At 37.2% G+C, this 18,306-nt stretch overlaps 2 protein-coding genes across 4 annotated transcripts; one reads left to right on the top strand and one right to left on the bottom strand.

Annotated features, from left to right (window-relative positions):
* Positions 1–1,042: 1,042 nt before the first annotated feature.
* On the top strand, positions 1,043–8,074 carry LOC112197876 (ankyrin repeat domain-containing protein 13C). 3 transcript variants are annotated; one of them, XM_024338803.2, is made up of 4 exons: positions 1,047–1,313; positions 1,588–1,667; positions 1,946–3,574; positions 7,386–8,074. In XM_024338803.2, the coding sequence occupies exons 3-4, from the start codon at positions 1,958–1,960 to the stop codon at positions 7,725–7,727; spliced, it is 1,959 nt and encodes a 652-aa protein (XP_024194571.1). In that variant the 5' UTR covers positions 1,047–1,313; positions 1,588–1,667; positions 1,946–1,957; the 3' UTR covers positions 7,728–8,074. The 3 variants fall into 3 exon arrangements, with proteins under 3 accessions (XP_024194573.1, XP_024194571.1, XP_024194572.1); XM_024338805.2 differs by having other exon boundaries at positions 1,043–1,667; positions 7,354–7,544; XM_024338804.2 differs by lacking the exons at positions 1,047–1,313; positions 1,588–1,667 and adding an exon at positions 1,676–1,828.
* A 412-nt stretch (positions 8,075–8,486) lies between these two features.
* LOC112197875 (uncharacterized protein sll0005) lies at positions 8,487–16,804 on the bottom strand. The gene is made up of 13 exons (XM_024338801.2): positions 16,433–16,804; positions 16,103–16,252; positions 15,375–15,545; positions 15,100–15,243; positions 14,360–14,465; positions 14,075–14,223; positions 13,826–13,951; positions 12,680–12,823; positions 12,023–12,110; positions 10,611–10,984; positions 10,016–10,327; positions 9,314–9,544; positions 8,487–9,196 (listed from the first exon to the last, which is right to left on the bottom strand). The coding sequence occupies exons 1-13, from the start codon at positions 16,685–16,687 to the stop codon at positions 9,062–9,064; spliced, it is 2,385 nt and encodes a 794-aa protein (XP_024194569.1). The 5' UTR covers positions 16,688–16,804; the 3' UTR covers positions 8,487–9,061.
* Between the last annotated feature and the right edge of the window lie 1,502 nt (positions 16,805–18,306).

Raw genomic sequence — 18,306 nt, 5'->3', positions numbered from 1 at the left:
CCATTGACAATCTGGTCTCCAAATTTGGACCTCCAAATTTGCTATATGGACCTCCATCATTTTTCAATAGTTATTGGACTTTGTCAACTCATATAAAAAGACATATAAGGATACAGAGAGAAAGAGAAAAAAATAAATAAATAAAAAACTCTTCTTATCTGCCACGACAAACTAACAACGTTTTTCTTTATACTTTCAAAGTATGTTCTCCCTTCAATCTCCTATGCTTGGATGCGAGATGATACATTTGTAGAAAATTTTAAATTGTTATTGTATTCTATTAAAGTCCCATGTTTTGAATATGAAATTAGATAAGTTTGGCCTTTATACTTGTAAGCAAAACTGCTCCTTATTTGTTTCAACTTTATGAAGGGATAGATGAATGCAACAGTAACAAAAAATACTTGTAATTTCTCATCAGTTTGTTCTGCTGCTTCCCCTAACTTTTTCTTCAAAGCTTATATCTTCAATTCTCCATGACTTACGACACTCCAAAATGATGGATTGATTCATAGAACCGGGGAAACCAACATCAAAGAATCTCGCTTTTAGGAAAGGCTCTTCTTCGAGTTCGAGCGTTAATACCCGGAAGACTCACGAGCAGCGTTAATACCTGAAACTTGACTTACTTGACCAGTCCAAATCTGCAATTTGGTCAATTTATTATGCTTCTTCTTTTCTTAGTTGAATTAATAGAGATAATAAAATATAAAAAATAATAGAACAAAAGATTGTTGAATAACAAATTTAATTGTTTAAGGATATTTTGATAAAATTAAGGAGGTGCACTTAGTAATTTAAGTATTTAAAAAAATGAATTAGAAGTCCAATAAGTAAGAGAGATCCAAATAGTAAATTTGGAATTCCAACTAGAACTGATTTTTTTAATCCGGAATTAAATTACCAAGTAGACAAAATTGTTATCTTGGTTTGTAGGCTCCCTATTTCAACCGTTACAAATAAAAGAATGGTAAATTGCTCTAGATTTATATAGCGCATTTGTTAGTAGGGAAAAGGAGGAAATGGGAGAGAAAGTTCCCTCCCTTCTTTCTGGTCACATGCTGCCTTTCTCTGACCTTTCTTTATAATTTGCCCCGACGTCTTATCCTTGTTTGTCTTCATAAAATAAGAGGTCAAATTGGAAAACTAGACAATTAAAATGACACCTCTCCAGACCCAGACCCAGACCCAGACACAGCTCTCCTCTTCTTCTTCTTCTTCCTCCCCCTCCTACTCCTGTTCCCATTATCCCATTCTCATAGTTGTCCCATTCCTCTCTTTCCTTTTAGGTCTTGCTGTTACTAGTTTGTGAGGTAAACTCCTTAAACTCTCGCAGAAAGACTTGTTCTTTGTGTGCCTGCCGCTCCTTTTATTATTCCTTTTTCAAGTTCTTGGTGGGGTTTATTCCTTTCCTCATTTCTTTTATCTACTCGTATTCCAGATTCCTACTCCCCCTTTTTATTCTTCTTGTTACAAAAAATCTAAAAAAGTTAGTGCCATTTTGTTTCACTCGCTTTCCACCCACATGCATGTTTGATCTGGATGGGATCACAACCATATCTTGTTCCTTTTTCTCTAAACTTGCAGGGGAGATAGTGCAAATTTGGTCTCTTTCTTTGAGGGGTCAGGTCACACAAACAAGAAGAAGAAGAAGAAGCACAAGAAAGGTGAGATTTCTCGACCTTTTTGATCCTCCAGTTGGGCCCACACGCAAATTTCCGTTCTTGCTGTTTTCTTGTGCCATCTGCCTGCAACTTGAATTGGGTCTGATTCGTTTCTGGGGATGATTACAACGAATTTGTCGGTTTCTTAATCATTTCTGAACTGGGTCTGTTTCTTTTGTTGAATTTACTGCTCAGAATTAACAATTGCTTTCTGGGTTCTTATTCATTTTGGGGCTGTGTTTGAGTTCCAGTATTGATTTGGTTGTTGGTTGTGATATTAGTTCTCCTGAGGCATGGCTGCAATTGACGTTCTCAAGTATGCTCATAGTCCTGCACACAAAGCCATAGTCACCAAGGACTATGCCAGTCTCAGGAGGATTCTTGCAGCTCTTCCGCGGCTTTCTAATCCTGCCGAGATTCAAACTGAATCAGCTTCATTAGCTGAAGAAGAGAAGGCCGATGCCATTGCTGCCGTCATTGATCGACGGGATGTCCCAAACCGTGACACCCCTCTTCACTTGGCTGTAAAACTTGGGGACCAGACAGCCACTGAAATGCTTATGGTTGCCGGGGCAGACTGGAGCTTGCAGAATGAGCAGGGGTGGAGTGCACTCCAGGAAGCAATTTGCAGTAGAGAAGAAGCAATTTCCATGATTATAGTTAGGCACTATCAGCCATTGGCTTGGGCAAAATGGTGCAGAAGGTTGCCTCGTTTAATTGGAACCATGCGGAGGATGAGAGACTTCTACATGGAAATTACATTCCACTTCGAGAGTTCTGTGATTCCTTTCATTTCGAGGATTGCTCCATCAGACACATACAAGATCTGGAAAAGGGGGGCAAATTTGAGAGCAGACATGACATTGGCTGGTTTCGATGGTTTTAGGATTCAGCGTTCTGATCAGAGTGTTCTTTTTCTTGGTGATGGGTCTGACGATGGCAAGGTGCCTCCTGGGTCACTTTGCATGATCTCACACAAGGATAGGGAGGTGATGAATGCTTTGGATGGGGCTGGGTCTCAAGCAACTGAAGAAGAGGTTCGGCAAGAGGTGGTTGCAATGTCGCAGACTAATATATTCAGGCCTGGCATTGATGTGACTCAGGCAGTTCTCTTACCTCAGTTGACTTGGAGGCGGCAGGAGAAAACAGAAACGGTTGGATCATGGAAGGCTAAGGTATATGATATGCATAATGTGGTTGTGAGTATCAAGTCTAGGCGGGTCCCTGGGGCTATGACAGATGATGAGTTTTTCTCATCTTGCAATGAAAATGAAACAGAAAGTGAGGAACTTGATGATATTTTGACAGAGGATGAGAGGAGGCAACTTGAAGTTGCACTGAAACTGGATTCATCCGAATCGACCAATGAGAGTGGTGATGGAATTATTGAGCATCGTCATAGTTGTTATGAGTCGAGAGAAATTCCTATTGAGGATGTAAGCAATTGTAGAAATGGAGAGACCAAGCAGGAAAAGAAAGGATGGTTTGGTGGATGGAGGAAACGGGATACCAAAAATGAAGGACATAAAAAGACTGTCCCACCAAGAAGTTCTCTTTGTGTGGATGAGAAGGTGAGTGATCTGCTAGGAGATTCTCCATCCAGAAATCAAAGCAGACCCGGAAGAAATAATGTGGACGCTGTTGTGAGGGGCGATGATCACAGGAGAGGAAGGGATATAAAAGCATCTTCCTCGGTGGGTTCTGATAGCAGAAGTCGTCATAAGGATGCAAGCAAGGAGAATGAGTATAAGAAAGGGCTAAGGCCTATTCTCTGGCTTTCCCCCAACTTTCCACTACAAACAGAGGAACTGTTGCCGTTGCTTGATATTCTAGCAAACAAGGTTAAGGCCATCCGTCGTTTGAGGGAACTGCTTACTACCAAACTTCCAATGGGAACATTTCCCGTCAAGGTATGCTGCCGCCACTTTTTATCATTTGTTACCTGATTTGGTTTTATCTTTATTTCTGTAGATGAATTGCATTCCAATCTACTATAACTTGTTTAAAAGGCATTGTTTTTTCTTTTTACTTTTCTGTGCGGGCCTGCTTCTCTCTTTAAGTGAATAACTTTTTGTAGGAGTTCTGGTTTCAAGTCTGAGGCACATGTTATCATATTTTGACCAACTTAGACATGCCAATCTTTTTAAGAAAGTAGGACTCATACTGTAGTTCTTGCACAGAAAAGCTTTGTCATATCAAACACTTCTAGTTATCTACATATTTTATTAGAAAGTAGATTCTGATTGTCTTATTACCACTTGATCTTGCCACGGCATGCACTAGTTGATTATTGTAGTGTTATATTCATTTGAGTCCTCAAATTGATGATTTCGTGCATTTTAATCTGTTGCTCACCATATTATTGTTATTATCATAATTAGTGTTTCTATTAGTACTATCAGTACTTTTTTTCCCCCTTTAAATTGGTTAGACTTGAGCATTGGATTGATGGACAATGTTATGTGATTAAAGAACTGATATCATCAAATCACAAGTGTGTCACTAGAATTGCATATTTGAGCGAGCGGCTAGCCCTTTTAAAAAGTACCAGGAATGGAAAAGTTGGTTCTTAATCTTTTGCCTCTGTCCTTACAATAGGAATTAGAGATGAAACTTTTTAAAACTTATAATTGAGGGATTGTCTGGTAGAGGTAGACAAAAGTGGGTTGATAAAACTAAGTTCCTTGCAAACAGTTTGAGCTTTGCTGGAAGCCTATTCTATGGCGCATGAGTTGATCTAGAATTTTCAGCTAGCATAGTAGGTTCTTGAGCACTGGCACATAAAAAATATATATTTACATGAATGTTTGATTTCCGCCTTTTGAGCTCTGGTTCTTCTCCAATATTAGGATTCAGGTTCATTCAACTGGAAGTCTGTTTGAAGTTCTGTTTCCTTAATTTTGCTGGATTGGAATGCAATTGTGTTGTAATGGGTTAGCTAGTTTTTAGTTCTCTTTTACTGGATGTAAAAGCCTAGCTATTCAAAATAGCTCTGTTTTTTTTTCGTGGACTTCTTGAGCACTTCTTCTCCAATAGTTTTTTTTTTTTTTTTCAATAACTTTTTGTTTCTTATAAAAAATAAATATAAACTTCTGCAAATGAGTTGAACTCGACTCCTCAGCTAGCATACTGGTCTTCAAAATATGTGTTTTTTCACATGAATGTCTGATTTCCACCTTTTGAGCTCTATTTCTACTCCAATATTAGGATTTAGGGTCCATTCAATTGGGGTTTACAGAACTGATCCCCTTGTTTTAACTTTACAGAAAAGCATGAACTGGACTACCATTTAAAATTGTGATTGACCTCTGGTCATTGAACACCGATTGTAATTCTTGTATTCTAGGATTTTGGGTTCTTTAAACTTCTTTGCTTAGTTCTAGGCTAATAAGCCCTTGGATTTGACTATGGATTTCTCTTGCATTAGAGGCTCTTTGTTTCTAACATTCAATTTTGCCTTTGATGTGGACTTTGACTCACCTTTATATTGTTCTAAGGCATGGGCTTTTGCATTGTGTTTTTTTGTTCATCTGTAAAATATAATGGGATGATGTACCACTTGCTAAAATGATGGGCACCACAGAATGTTAATTTTTTTTTACTGGAAGTCAAACATAATGGGCTTCAATAACTTTTCAGCTACACTATGCTGAGTATACATTCCCATGATTTCTCTTCCCTTCAGTCATAAAATCATTCTATAACTTTTTTAGCCACACTTTGCAAAACACAGCCATCACACCCAGAAATCTTCATAAAACCTCACCCTTTTCCCCTCCCCTAACAAATTTTTGTTTTCCACAAAAACAATGCAGTACAAGATGATGGAATGGCCCACCTCACTCTAGCTTTCCTAAACACCCTCCCCATCAATTTAATTCCCCACACAATGAAGAACAAATGGTTTTCAGTTTCAATCTCACCCTAATGGGGAGAACAACAATCATTCTTGTTTAAACCATATCACAATCATCATTTCAAAAAAAACCATATCACAATCATTAGGTTTGTTTTCTTCTTTTTCATTTCTTTTACTTCCATGTTCAAGTTGTTCGGCTTTAGTGTGATCTCATTACCGGACTGAACTCAATCTATAACTATATGCACATATCTGTCGATAACATTAAATCAACTTGTGGGTACTCAAATAATTAGTTTGTATAATTGTACAAATCCACAAATATTGATGTGTAGTTTTGTTTTGTTTTTTTCTCTGTTCTCTTCAGCTCACGATCATAAGATCCTGTGAGTTAACCATGAGTATATTTGTAACTGAGATCTGGAAGAGGTGAAATTGTAGGGCAATGTCTTAGTTTGGTCGACCTAAGCATTTTGGAAAGATTTTTTGAAATGCTAATTGTAGAAAGTGCTTCAGTGACATTATCGTACCTCAGAGCTAGATAAAGGTATGGCTTAACTAGAGGAAGATTTAACCTCAATAAGAGCTAGATCAGGAGTCACATAGCTGTAGGGCATAGCGTTTATGTACAAACACTTAAATACCTCTTAACAAGATGCTGACTTGATCTTCACCTTTCCTAGAATGTTATCTCTGTTGTTACACACTTACATGTTGCCTCATTGGGTTGTTTGTGCACATGTTTTTGCTTTATAGAGGTTTTGGTTTCTCTTTGGACCAATTTAAATGAGATCGAGCTGTCTTTTGTGGTGTGGATTCCATGATCTTTTCCCTTGTGGGTGGTTGCCTGAGAAGATAATGAATGCTATTATAATCATTATGCGCCAGGGATTAAGTTGAGTGCTGAAGCAGTTGTTGATCACAGTATATCAAGCATATGCATGAGTACGAACACTAGTGCAAGCAAACAGTCTCTGCGATAGAGGATGTCTGTTGTCTGATGTTGGTAAAACCCAAAAGGGGATTTACCACAGATGGCACACGAACAAAGTCATGAACAAAAATGGCCTTTTGTAATAACTTGTCATGGATGTCAGAAAATGTTACTAGCTTTCTAAGAAATTGCCATTTTGTGCCTCAAAACTTTTGAGTGCCATTTTTGGTATTCCCCAAACTAAGAAAGAAAGTCAATTGAATTTCGGCTGTTGTTGTATGCAATTCATTATTTTGGTCAACAATAGGAAGTGCTGTAATTGATAAAAGTGATTTAGGTTTACAAGCGGTGCTTGTATCTATCCTGTTGCTAGGTGTAGTTCACTGATAGCGTTAAACTGACTCATTAAATATAAAAAGTCCATAGTTATATAAAAAATGATTTTTAAGAAGCATTTCAACTTGGTGGAAATTAATAGGAATGTTAACGATAAGATAGGCAGAGAATATTTATGTAATAATCAGAAAACTACCCCTAGGAGACGTTATATTCCTGCAATATGTATTATTAACCTATCAGATTAAGTGAAAAAAAAAATGTGCTGTGCTTTATCAACTCTTTCATAATGGTATATTAAAGGATGATACTCCATTGTCTGATTATTGATGCTGATTAAGTCATATATCCGCTTTATGTATTGTAGTCTTTAATGTGAAGTGAAAAAAAGCCAGTTTTAACAATCTGGTTGCAGTTTTTAAGCATAGGGGATGACCATGGAACTTTCCGTACTTATAGTGATTCATTGTACTCAGTAATTATTGGTAGCACTTTCTTCTTGTTATTAGCCTTGATATATACTGATTCAGTCTAATTAGTAGCTTGTGTTTTTGGTTCAGTTTCTGAGTGGTTCCCATGTGTTTACATCTAGGTTGCTATCCCAGTGATTCCCACTATCAGAGTAATTGTCACTTTTACAAAACTTGAAGAATTAGCCCCATTGGATGAATTTGCAACACCCCCTTCGAGCCCCACTTCTGCAGGCAGAGAGAGCCCAGCAGGGATGCAATCCTCGAGTTCATCTTGGTTTCAGTGGATACGCGCTCCTTACCATCGCCCTGGCTCGTCCACTACTGGTTCTAGCAGTAGGATAGAAACTATTCCGGACCCATTTGCAATTCCAGCAGATTATACGTGGGTTACAGTTGAAGCAAAGAAGAAGAAAATGCAGGAGAAGAACAAATCAAAGAAAGGGAAAAGTCACCACAAATGAGGTCAAGACGGGAATGTAAAGAGGATTTAGGTCACTAAAGGAACTAAGCAGATACAAAATAGACAAATAGTATTTCATTCATTGTGATCTCGTGAATACTGTAAGGAGAAAAAAAAGACTAGTACTAGAGAAGGCTTTGGTATAGAAATGGATAATCCTTTGTCAAGGGAAAAGCTACTGAAGCATTGTGGGGTTGGGGTGGGAAAGATTAAGAAAAATACTGTCATTCTTGCTTACAATGGTGGATGTTTACACCAGTTTGATTCCTTAATTCATTTCACTTGCATATATTGAACTTGGCTTTAACAATTAAGTGACTACCTGTTGGTAAACAGGACCTGTATTTAGCTGCTGTTTTATTTTTTTTATTTTTTATTTTCGTTAGTTGTTTTACTTGAAGGTCTGCTTTTTGTTTAGTAAGATCTGGAGCCTTCATAAAACAGAGGAAGTAATTTTGTCTTTGGACAGTCTTTTTCATTGCATTGATGCAAAAGCTACATGCCAAGGTTAAGATAAGCATGCTTGCCTGGACTCTCATACAACCCTGTAGAAATTGTCTAATGCTTCTTCTAATGCAAGACACCAAAAGAGTTTCTTTGGAGGTAACATCTAGTGTAACAGTCAAAGAAATAAGCAGGATCAGCCTGTTCAATTTAGGCGCGCACTCACCCATATATGGCGATGACCGTTAGTCTATAGTCCAATGTCCATATTGAAAGTGAAACCTGTCGATCAATGTTAATTTCAAATGAAATGCAATTATTCCAAAAGGGTGTTACATTGGTATATTCTTCCAACTTCTGAATATAACATATTCTCTACTTGTATACCAGTAGAGCAACAGTTAAGAAGACTTTTTGGCACAATGAAAAACATAACAAACCACCTAGTACAGACAAATGAGCATGACATGGTGAAAGAACGCCAACACATCCAATAATCAGTATTTGGCTGCATGCCATAGCCAAATCGCAGTACCTTCTGGGATAGATTGGACTCTTTTTCAATGTAACCATATCACAGCCAGCAATTGAGCGTCCACAATCTATTTCAGGTGGCCAACTCAACCCTCATCAATTAACATGTACTTAAACAACAGTTCAAAGAATGCGAAATGTTGCTTAAACAAGCAACAACAGCATGGTCTTTTCAGGCCAAATTGTTAGTTCATTTCTCAAGGGATATTATATACAACAATTTTGGTTCTTGGCAGCTGTTGAGGATAAGAATTGCACCTAAAGACAAGGTTAGACTAGACATATATGACTTGTATCTGATAATACTAAATATTTTATGCACAAATGAGGTTCCGGCAGGTAAGCTAGGCAAATTTATTACAAAATTGTATCTCTAATCACACGTGCTATTACCCGTGAAGATAATCGGCTGAGCACTTCAGGGAGCACTTTGGAAGAGATACTCGGCATAACAGGAAGAAACTCTTGGATAACCTGAGACACATTTAATTCCTGCGCATGTCCCGATACCACAGAAAGTACAGCATAAAACTAAAATTAGATCTTCAAGGAATATCATATGCCAAGTCTCCCATGAAGTTTTTAATTAAAAGGGTTGGGTGTAAGTACCTGATTGGATGTTCTTGATATCGAACTCCCTGCAGCCAGGAACTCGACTACTCTTTGAACATTGTTCAATATAACTCTATCCTCCTCAGTTATTGTTGGTAGAAGTCCTGCAGGCTTGAAAGGCCCAAAACTAGGAGCCATGCTGAAAACTGGAAGAGCATTCCCGAATCCAAGAAGTGCCATTGCACGAACCAATTGTTCTCTTGTAACTGCATCAATGCCTTTCACAATCTGTTTTACACGTAAAAGACAATAGTTAAAAGACATTTCATTGCTGACAAACATTCTAATGCAAACTGCAGGCAGGGCTCAGTAAATATGTTATACTGAGAGACCTATATCAGACAAGATAGTTGTTAACTAAGGAAAACACCATGAAGCAAGAGTCCAATATCTTTAAGGACAGGAAGATGAACAAAATCGAGGTAGAGGTGTTCTTTTCTTTCCTAGTTAATTTCAATTTTTATAAAAATGATCAAACCATCAGGTGACATATGACAACACATTTCAATATTATAGATCTATTAAGAAATGCCTATATCCACCTCAATCTGCTGACGAAAAAAATGGGTGTTTACATGAACTATCACCAATAATTTCTTATGTACTTTCCAGATGAACAATTTCAACCAGGGAAAAACAGCTTTTGCAGAAGGATGTGAAGCTAAAAAAGAGGATACTATAAGTCGCTTCTAAAATTACCTCATCCAGAAGAAATTCTCTGAAAAAGTTTCCTTTATCAGACAGTACAAATGCTAAAGCCGCCCTTGTTTGAACTGGTTGCACATTTGATGCAAATCCAGGAAGGGTATACTCTGTTCGACTTTGCAAAAGTCCAAGTTCAGCCATATCGCCATTCATTTCCTCTCCACCTCCACTTTTAGCAGCAGTTATGAAACTCTCAAAGGCTTGCATGACATCAATAAATCTTTCCGCATCAAAAACTCCAGATTTCCCATAAATTGTGTAACGTAAAGCATTCCTTAACCGTGGGGATTCATCTGTCAGTAGCCTCTAACAGTGAAAAAATTGTTAAGAGACATAAGAATGTTGAACCACATCAAGCTGCAGCAATTCCTACGACAAAATAAAAAACACAGAAGAGATAACAAATATGTTGCAGCCAAGTTAAATAACCATTTCGTGTTTCTCAGTACAAATTTTTCTCAAGAACACTTCATTAATACATAAGCACACATTGACATATTGCAAGGAACATTAAATGCACTAGACCAAGATAATGATTTGGAATACAGTTAATGTCTAAACAGAATCATATTAATGAGAGTACAAATACCTGGGCAATATATGGATAGGCCTCATCCACAATAGCAAAATCAGGATTTCCCACTAAAGCTATGCCTTCCAGGACCCCAATTGCTCTAATTATAAGAGCGAAATAAGGCGGTATCTTAAATGGATAGTCAAATGTGATTTGTGCCAAATCTGCTGCCAAGTCTTGGAAGTTGATATTTTTTGCTCCTCCACCTTCAAGAGCCTGATCAAAAACCTTGGCCAGAACAGGCAAAATAGGTTCTAGATTTACCCCCTCGTCAATAAAACCAAGCTTGACAAAGTCTTTGACTATGGCTCCATAATCACGATGAATAAGGTGAGCAATTGCCTCGATCATTCCATACTTTTGATCATCAGTTAACTTGGTGACCAGACCTATTACAGAAAAAAAAAAAAAAATTTAGAACTAATGAACTGTGCTTGACAATGAGAGACACCGTATATAAATGCATATATATACTGAATGTTGAGCAGGATCATGTCAAGCAGTGAACAGAATGTCTTTAAGAGTTTAGAGTTATGCATAAAAGACTGCAAGTACATTTGGTGAACTATTTCTACTATGAAAGGCATACCTAATAACTGTCACAAATTCTATGGTCATATAAACTTGAAACTACATTCAGGGTACATATATGCACCAAGGTTAATCCTGATTCCATATTTTAAAATTTGGTTTAATTTGTCTCATATCTGTTTTGGTGCTAAGTCATCACTTCAATTTCAAGAAAAGATACTGATCCTGACTTGAGTATTACACTCAGTATGCTTTCAATCTACTCATACAATTAGATAAATAGTTCATCTTTCAAAGTTTGGAGCTAATTTGGCCAGTAATAGGGTTTGAACTACTTTGACATAAGAATGGATATCATAATGACTCATGAGAACATAAAAGGAGAAGAAACTCCACTAAATAGAAGAAAAGCAGTGAATTCTCATTTATCATAACTTGTATCTTTGATCTTGTCTTCTTTTATTTATAAAAGCTAAACATAGTACTTGGAAGAATATAGAAGCAAAGATTTTTTTTTTTTTTTTTTTTTTTTGTGGAGAAGAAACATAAGTTTGTTAAAAGAACTGGAAAAGAGTACAAACAGTGAACAAGGAGTCCACCGAAAGATACAACAAAAGCCCCAGAAACAGCTAGGTTGCTATACCAGAAACAGCGCACACAACAAAAGAACCTATCTAGCCCATTAGAATTTGCAGCATTCTGATCCAACAAAGTTAATGAAACTGAGTACCCCACAAATTCTGCAGAAGTAGATTCCCATCATGATGCCACCAGGCAAACCCTCTCCCAAAATATCAACAAGTTATTTAATAGATCCTGGGAGTAAATGATGCTTCTGTGTAGAACCAACTAGAGTATGACCTTTCAGCAAATACTTTAATGAAGAAGAATATTACCAAAATCAAGTATGGCAAGCTTGCCATCTGGAGTGCGAATCAAATTCCCAGGATGAGGATCAGCATGAAATAACCCAGTGTCAAGCAACTGTAATAAAAGATAAGTTACGAAACTTGGTTAATATTGTTAAGCTGGTAGAAACAAAAACCTATCAATACAAGGCTGCTAAGTAGCCTTTGTATTTAACAGGAAAGAGATAAAAAGAAGACTTGGCAGTTACATGTGCTGATGTTCAACTATCAACCAAGGGAGAAAAGAGAACACGAGCACCACATTGCCAATATTATCATTTATCATGTTACAGTCCAGTGGTATTTCTACACTATTATCTATTCAACTCAGCAGAATGAGCAACAGAAATTGCCAGCAGATCAACCATTAGGCTTTCACATCCAGCCAGCTCACCAAATTTGGTTCACTCAATAATGATGTGGTGTTTGTTTATACCAATTTGAGCCCATTTTACACAATTAAAGTAGCTATTGCAAGTAAGTGAAAAAAGTACGCTAAGTATCACCAAATTCCAGGAAGCCAAAAAGAAGCAACTACTCCATGAGCACATTAAACATTGGAGAAAAGAGATAATTTTTTTGGTAAGAAAAGTCTACGTAAAGTATGCCTCCAGAAATACCAAGTCTGTTATTGTTTTACTTTACCTGCTTCAGGTAGCATATGACTCCAACATTGACCAGTTCTCCAACATCACTTTCAGTACTTTGCGATAGCTTCTCTCCTTCTAACCATGATGTAGTAAGAACCTTTCTTGATGTATATTTTGGGTAGGTTTTTGGTACAACCACCTGAAAATCATGAATCCATGATGAGTAATACATATGTTCTAGCTCAGATACTACTACAAGTTAAGCAAATTACAAGAGAATGATACGTGTTTTGCTTGGGAAAATCGTATGATTGAACCGGAAGAAATTAACAAAAAAACAGGAGATGATTTATAATTTTTTAATGTTACGTAGGATGGATGAGGACCTTGAAGGAACGAGACTGCATATGAAGGTGCTAAGGTCAAAGTTAATTCTAGTCTAATCCTATCACCAAAAAAGTATCATATGCATTTGTACCATATTAAAGGATTCTACAGCCAGCTACACCCTAGGACACGAACAGGCAACTGCCATTAGACCGGTATGGGTCTTACATGTAAGGCTTTATCTCTTTTCCTATAATTTCTCTATTGTTTTCATAAGAAAATAACTTCCATTGTAGTTATACAGGCATAAAACCAAATTATGCTTCCAACACCAATGTTTCTTGGAATAGGGAGGGCAAAAAAAAAAAAAAAATCTTTCCAGCATCTGGTTCCTAGGCTAGCTGAGACCTGCCTAAACACCTAATTAGACCTGGCACAAATGACTTCAAAAGGATTGCCCAATGCATACCCTACTTTCAGTATAATTCCTGACCTTGGAGTCCTTTATCTATTTCCATTCCAAGTATCAGTTCATGCAAAGAACATACAGCATGTAAATCTCAATGGGTTCATCAGCATGTTAACCCGTAACGGAGGCTGCTTGAAATATACAAAAACTACAATTCCACCCTTCTTGGGAGAAAGCCGCACTACTTATCTAGTCTTGATGGTCAATGATAAACCTGAAGTTTATTTTGAAATTAGAACAAATATGTGGTGTCTGTAATTGCAATTTCTCTAGATATTGCATAATCTTGATAGGACCTTTGAGCATATAACTTCCTTGTAATTATAGTCAAAATCAACTATTTAAAACCAAACTTGATAGGCAAAATTCCACCAGAAATCCTTCGGATGTAGGAATCAGACTCACCTGTGGAAGATCTTTTCTCATCATTTCAGCAAAGAGTAGTCCATTCTCACCCTCATTAATATAATCCAACTCTTCAAAAAAACGAGCTGCCCATTCATCAACTAATCCAACCACATCTACAGAGATCTGGAAAGATAAAGGAAGGGCAAGAGTAAATGGAAGCGAGGTAAGAAGGCGAAGACAATAGTAACAAGCTAGAAAGCAGGCTGGAAATCTGAAGAGAAGACCTTAAGTGGATCATAGTGATACCTGTGGAAACCTCCGGAGAACCAAACCCAAGTTCCGTATGATAAACAAATCAACAGTTACTGTTTCAAGAACAAAAGGTCTCTGCACTTTAACAGCCACAAGATCTCCATTTTCTTTTAGCCGGCCCTTATATACTTGCCCAAGAGATGCTGGCATAGATTTTGGACAGGGAGAATAAATTTTATAAGAGCACAGAACCTCAGAAGCTAGAATTTGGTTGAGAAAAAGACTGGAAAAATAAAAGTGCTATATTTAAATAGTTATACGGTTCTTAGAAATTGTTACCAGCAGCAATTGGAGAGGAAGAGAGCTCAGAGTAGATGTTTTGCCATGGCTGACCAAGCTCCTCCTCAATGAGAGCCATAGCTATATCATCCGGAAATGAAGGAACCTTCAGATATGATCAAATAAATATCAGCTATGGTAAAGATAACATTAGCTATACATATGATGACATGACTACCAACAGTCAACATGTATGTTCACATACAAATCTAGGAGCTGTTTCTATAACATAAAAGAGCAAGACGTTAACTCAAGATTGTGAGGGAGGTTAGCAAAACCATATCAAAGATGTTCTTCCCTACAAGTACGATATCTTGAACCTCAAGTACTTTAAGAGAAGTAAACTAAAAACTTTCTGAAAAGTGCCGTCGGAAGTTCAGGGAGATGGATTTAATCAGAGTAGCTTAAAATTACGTGGTGGATCTTCTAACAGCTTTCAATCGGTATATGATATATGAGTGATATATTTGCAAGATATCACTTAAATGAACAATATAACAACTTCTCTCTCCCTATTGCTCTCCCACTTTTTTGAAAGAGCTTATACAGGTATTGCAAGGCAAATTTGTCACATAAAAATGCCAACTCAAATAGATATCTGTATATGGTATATACACATATATGCTTTTGAGAAAAAAATGAAAACTTATTAAAATAGGTAACAAAGAACTTGAAATTAAAAATGTATAGGAGCCAATGACAGAGATTTTTTCTTCTTCTGATAATAATCAATAAATTACCTTATCACAAAGCTTTTGCAGCTCAGTCATTGCAGCGGGTGATAGTATATCTGGTCGAATGCTCAATGCTTGCCCAAGTTTGATATATGCGGGACCCAAAGAGGTCACAATTTCCCTTATTTCAATGGCCCTAGCAACTTCATTCTGATTAAGAAAATCGCTATGTCAATATTATTACAGCAACAATGATGAGAGCATGTAAAAATTGAGCATACAAAAGGCATTTCAACCTTTCAACCCCAACAGTCATGTTCTGAAGGAACACAGAAACTTACCTCTTTGATTTTCTTGTTTATAAAATCCCCTGCAAGACGTGAAAGGAAACCCCCAGTTACAGAGAGTAATTGAATTACACGTGTCACAACAGCACGAGGCCGTTTTCCCCAATAAGCAGAGATGCTAGCAGGATCATATACCACAGGCAAAAATTCACTGCTTTCATCTACCTATGAATGCAAAAAATTAGATTGTTCAACACAAACTTATATCAGTACAAGAGACCAAGTTATCAGGTACAAATCTTTGGTAATTTATGGCTCTAGTTGGAGAGTGCATTAGGGAGCACCAGAGTGAGATATATATTTTCATATTAAGCTGCCATTGCTCGATTTCTACTGGAAGGATGTAGCTATTAACAAATTGCATGTTATTATTGTTTCATTTATCAAAGCGATGCTATCTTCGATGATGCTCACTAACACCGTTTAAGATTTAAAATGTCAACATTCAGAACCGGTTTAGAAATCCAGTTCACCAGTATGTTGCATTCATGTAGTCCCAAACTCACCCACATCTAAGAGGAAAACTGTGAATACATGGCCATAGAACTTGTAAATTGTAAGATCATTACTTATCAAAGACCAAATAAAAATGACTACCATCTATCTAGCTATTGCCTAGAAAGTAAAGAAGGAATCCGTTGACAGGATTATGTAGTAAAGAAAATTGAATATTATTCATCAATGGAATGGAATGGAATGCAGGGAAAAGAAATGGTAGATACCTCAACAAGACGAAGCTGAACATCATCCTCAGCAAACTGTGAATCCTTCAAATTTTGTCCGCGAAGACCTTTCATGAGTATTGCCAAGTCTTCGTTTTCTTCCATCTGTGCTCGCACCCTTTTGATTTCCTTTGAAACATCTCCAATTCTCTGCCATTTTATTTTTATTTTTTAAAAAGCCAACCATGTATGAGTGAAAGAAATGGGCCTCAAGATGTATTAAGAAATAAATTAATAGACTTTAACCATAGTAAACAGCAATTCAAGTAATTAAAGAAGGAAGCACATGATTAGTTGTAAAAAAGCTGATCGATGAACTATGGAATTCACCGTGGAAACTCCATTGATAGGCGGAGGCCTCGAGGAGGAGCCATTGACAGAGTCTGGCGATGGAGATTTGGGTGGCTTTGATGGTGATGAGCCGGACTTGGTGGGTTTGGGGTCGGTGGCAACCGCAAGAACCCGGTTCAATCGGTTCGGAACGCGAACTCGAACTCTACTAGAGGTTGTGGTCGGGAATGAATGCTTGGAGCTCCGGCGAAGGGATTCGATTCCAGTGGAGACGAGCTGAGGCGCTGCCTCCATCGAGACTCAGAGAGAAAGTGTAGATAGATATGAGTGGAACTAGTGGAGTTGACAAGACAAGCTCTCTCTCTCTCTCTCTCTCTCTCTTCCTCCCTCCATGCGGGTTAAAGAAACAAACAGCTTTATTTGGGTTTGGCCAAGGACAATTGGCGGTCGGAGGAACACGTGGCGTGATGCGGAGCAAGAGAAAGAACATAAGCAGTACTCCCCCTGTAATTGGTTGGTATTCCCGCCCCCCAATATTAAAGCGGGTACAACTAATAGCCCATCACTATGTTTCTGTTCCAGTTGGGCTCACCTCAAAATAAGGTGAAGGTCGCGACCTCATCAGCAACACCCGACCCAAAACCATCTTTCGGTGAAGGTTGCGAAAACCATAAATTAAGGATCCCACGGTCCCACCTTCCTCATTTCGGCTTAAGAAAAATATAGGCCTATTAGCAGAAAGAACACTTCACTTTTGAGTGTGAACCATTTGATTTAACTTCCTCGATCTTAAGTAAAACATATGGTAAAATAACTATAAGAACTCAAATGACAGTTATTGGAGATAGTTTGGAACCGAATTAATTACCACTTACAAACATACCATTGAGTTACTTGTAAGGGTGTGCAAAACATGGTACAAACCGGCTAAACCGGCCAAAATCGACCGATAAATATGGTTTGGTTAAGGTTTTTAAATTTAAAAAATTGAAAATTGGTTCAATACCGAACCAAACCATTTATGAACTGGGTTGATTTGGTTTCTTTTGTACTTAAACCGCGGAACCCGAACCAACCGGTGTGTTTGAAACATAAGAGAATTTTTTTTTTTTATATATACACATAATAAATATATATTCATTTGTCTGGTTTGTTCTAAGTAAGTTTTAAATCTCCAGTTATAACTTTATTCTCAAATGATATACTATTATATTGAATTCAAGGCTCAAAGGCCTAAAACCTTAGTATATAATTGCTACAATTTTTTTGATCCTTTCATATCATATCTCTGATCTCTCAATCTCTCATTCTTTGACCTAAACCCTACTATCATACTAAGCTAGTATTGATGGCTAAGTCGTTAAATAAGTGAATCACTTTAAATCAAATTTAGGTTTTAGTTTGGACTATATGTTTTGAATTTTAATTATTGAATTTTAAATTTAGATAATTTAACACAATTTCAATTCTTGAGATTGAATTTTTACTATGAATTTTTTCATAAATAGCATGTTAATATTTTTTTTGAAAGGAGCATGTTATAATATTGAAAACCGCCTAATCGACCAAACCAAACCATCTTTAATTGGGTCGGATTGAGTTTTTTTTTTTTTGACCGGTTTTCCAAAATGCCTAAACCGCTCACTTTGGCATAAAGATGGTTTGGAGTCAAAACCGATCCAACCCAATCCGTGTGCAGCCTTAGTTACTTGTATAAGAATATAATAATAATGGATTTTCCAATATAAATATCCGTCATTACAAACTACAAACATTCCATGAATGGAGTTACATTCATATGCATTTAGGTATCTATAAAAACAAGGAAGACCGTACAAACACAGATGCAAACACACTTAGGAAGAGTTTCTTGATCGACTTAGCAATATATTTGCTTCTTTTAAGGCAAATAT

Source organism: Rosa chinensis, chromosome 4, assembly GCF_002994745.2.
Source record: "Rosa chinensis cultivar Old Blush chromosome 4, RchiOBHm-V2, whole genome shotgun sequence".
NCBI lineage: Eukaryota > Viridiplantae > Streptophyta > Magnoliopsida > Rosales > Rosaceae > Rosa > Rosa chinensis.
Note: the sequence above shows the minus strand (reverse complement) of the source record. Positions and strands in the feature narration are given on the sequence as shown.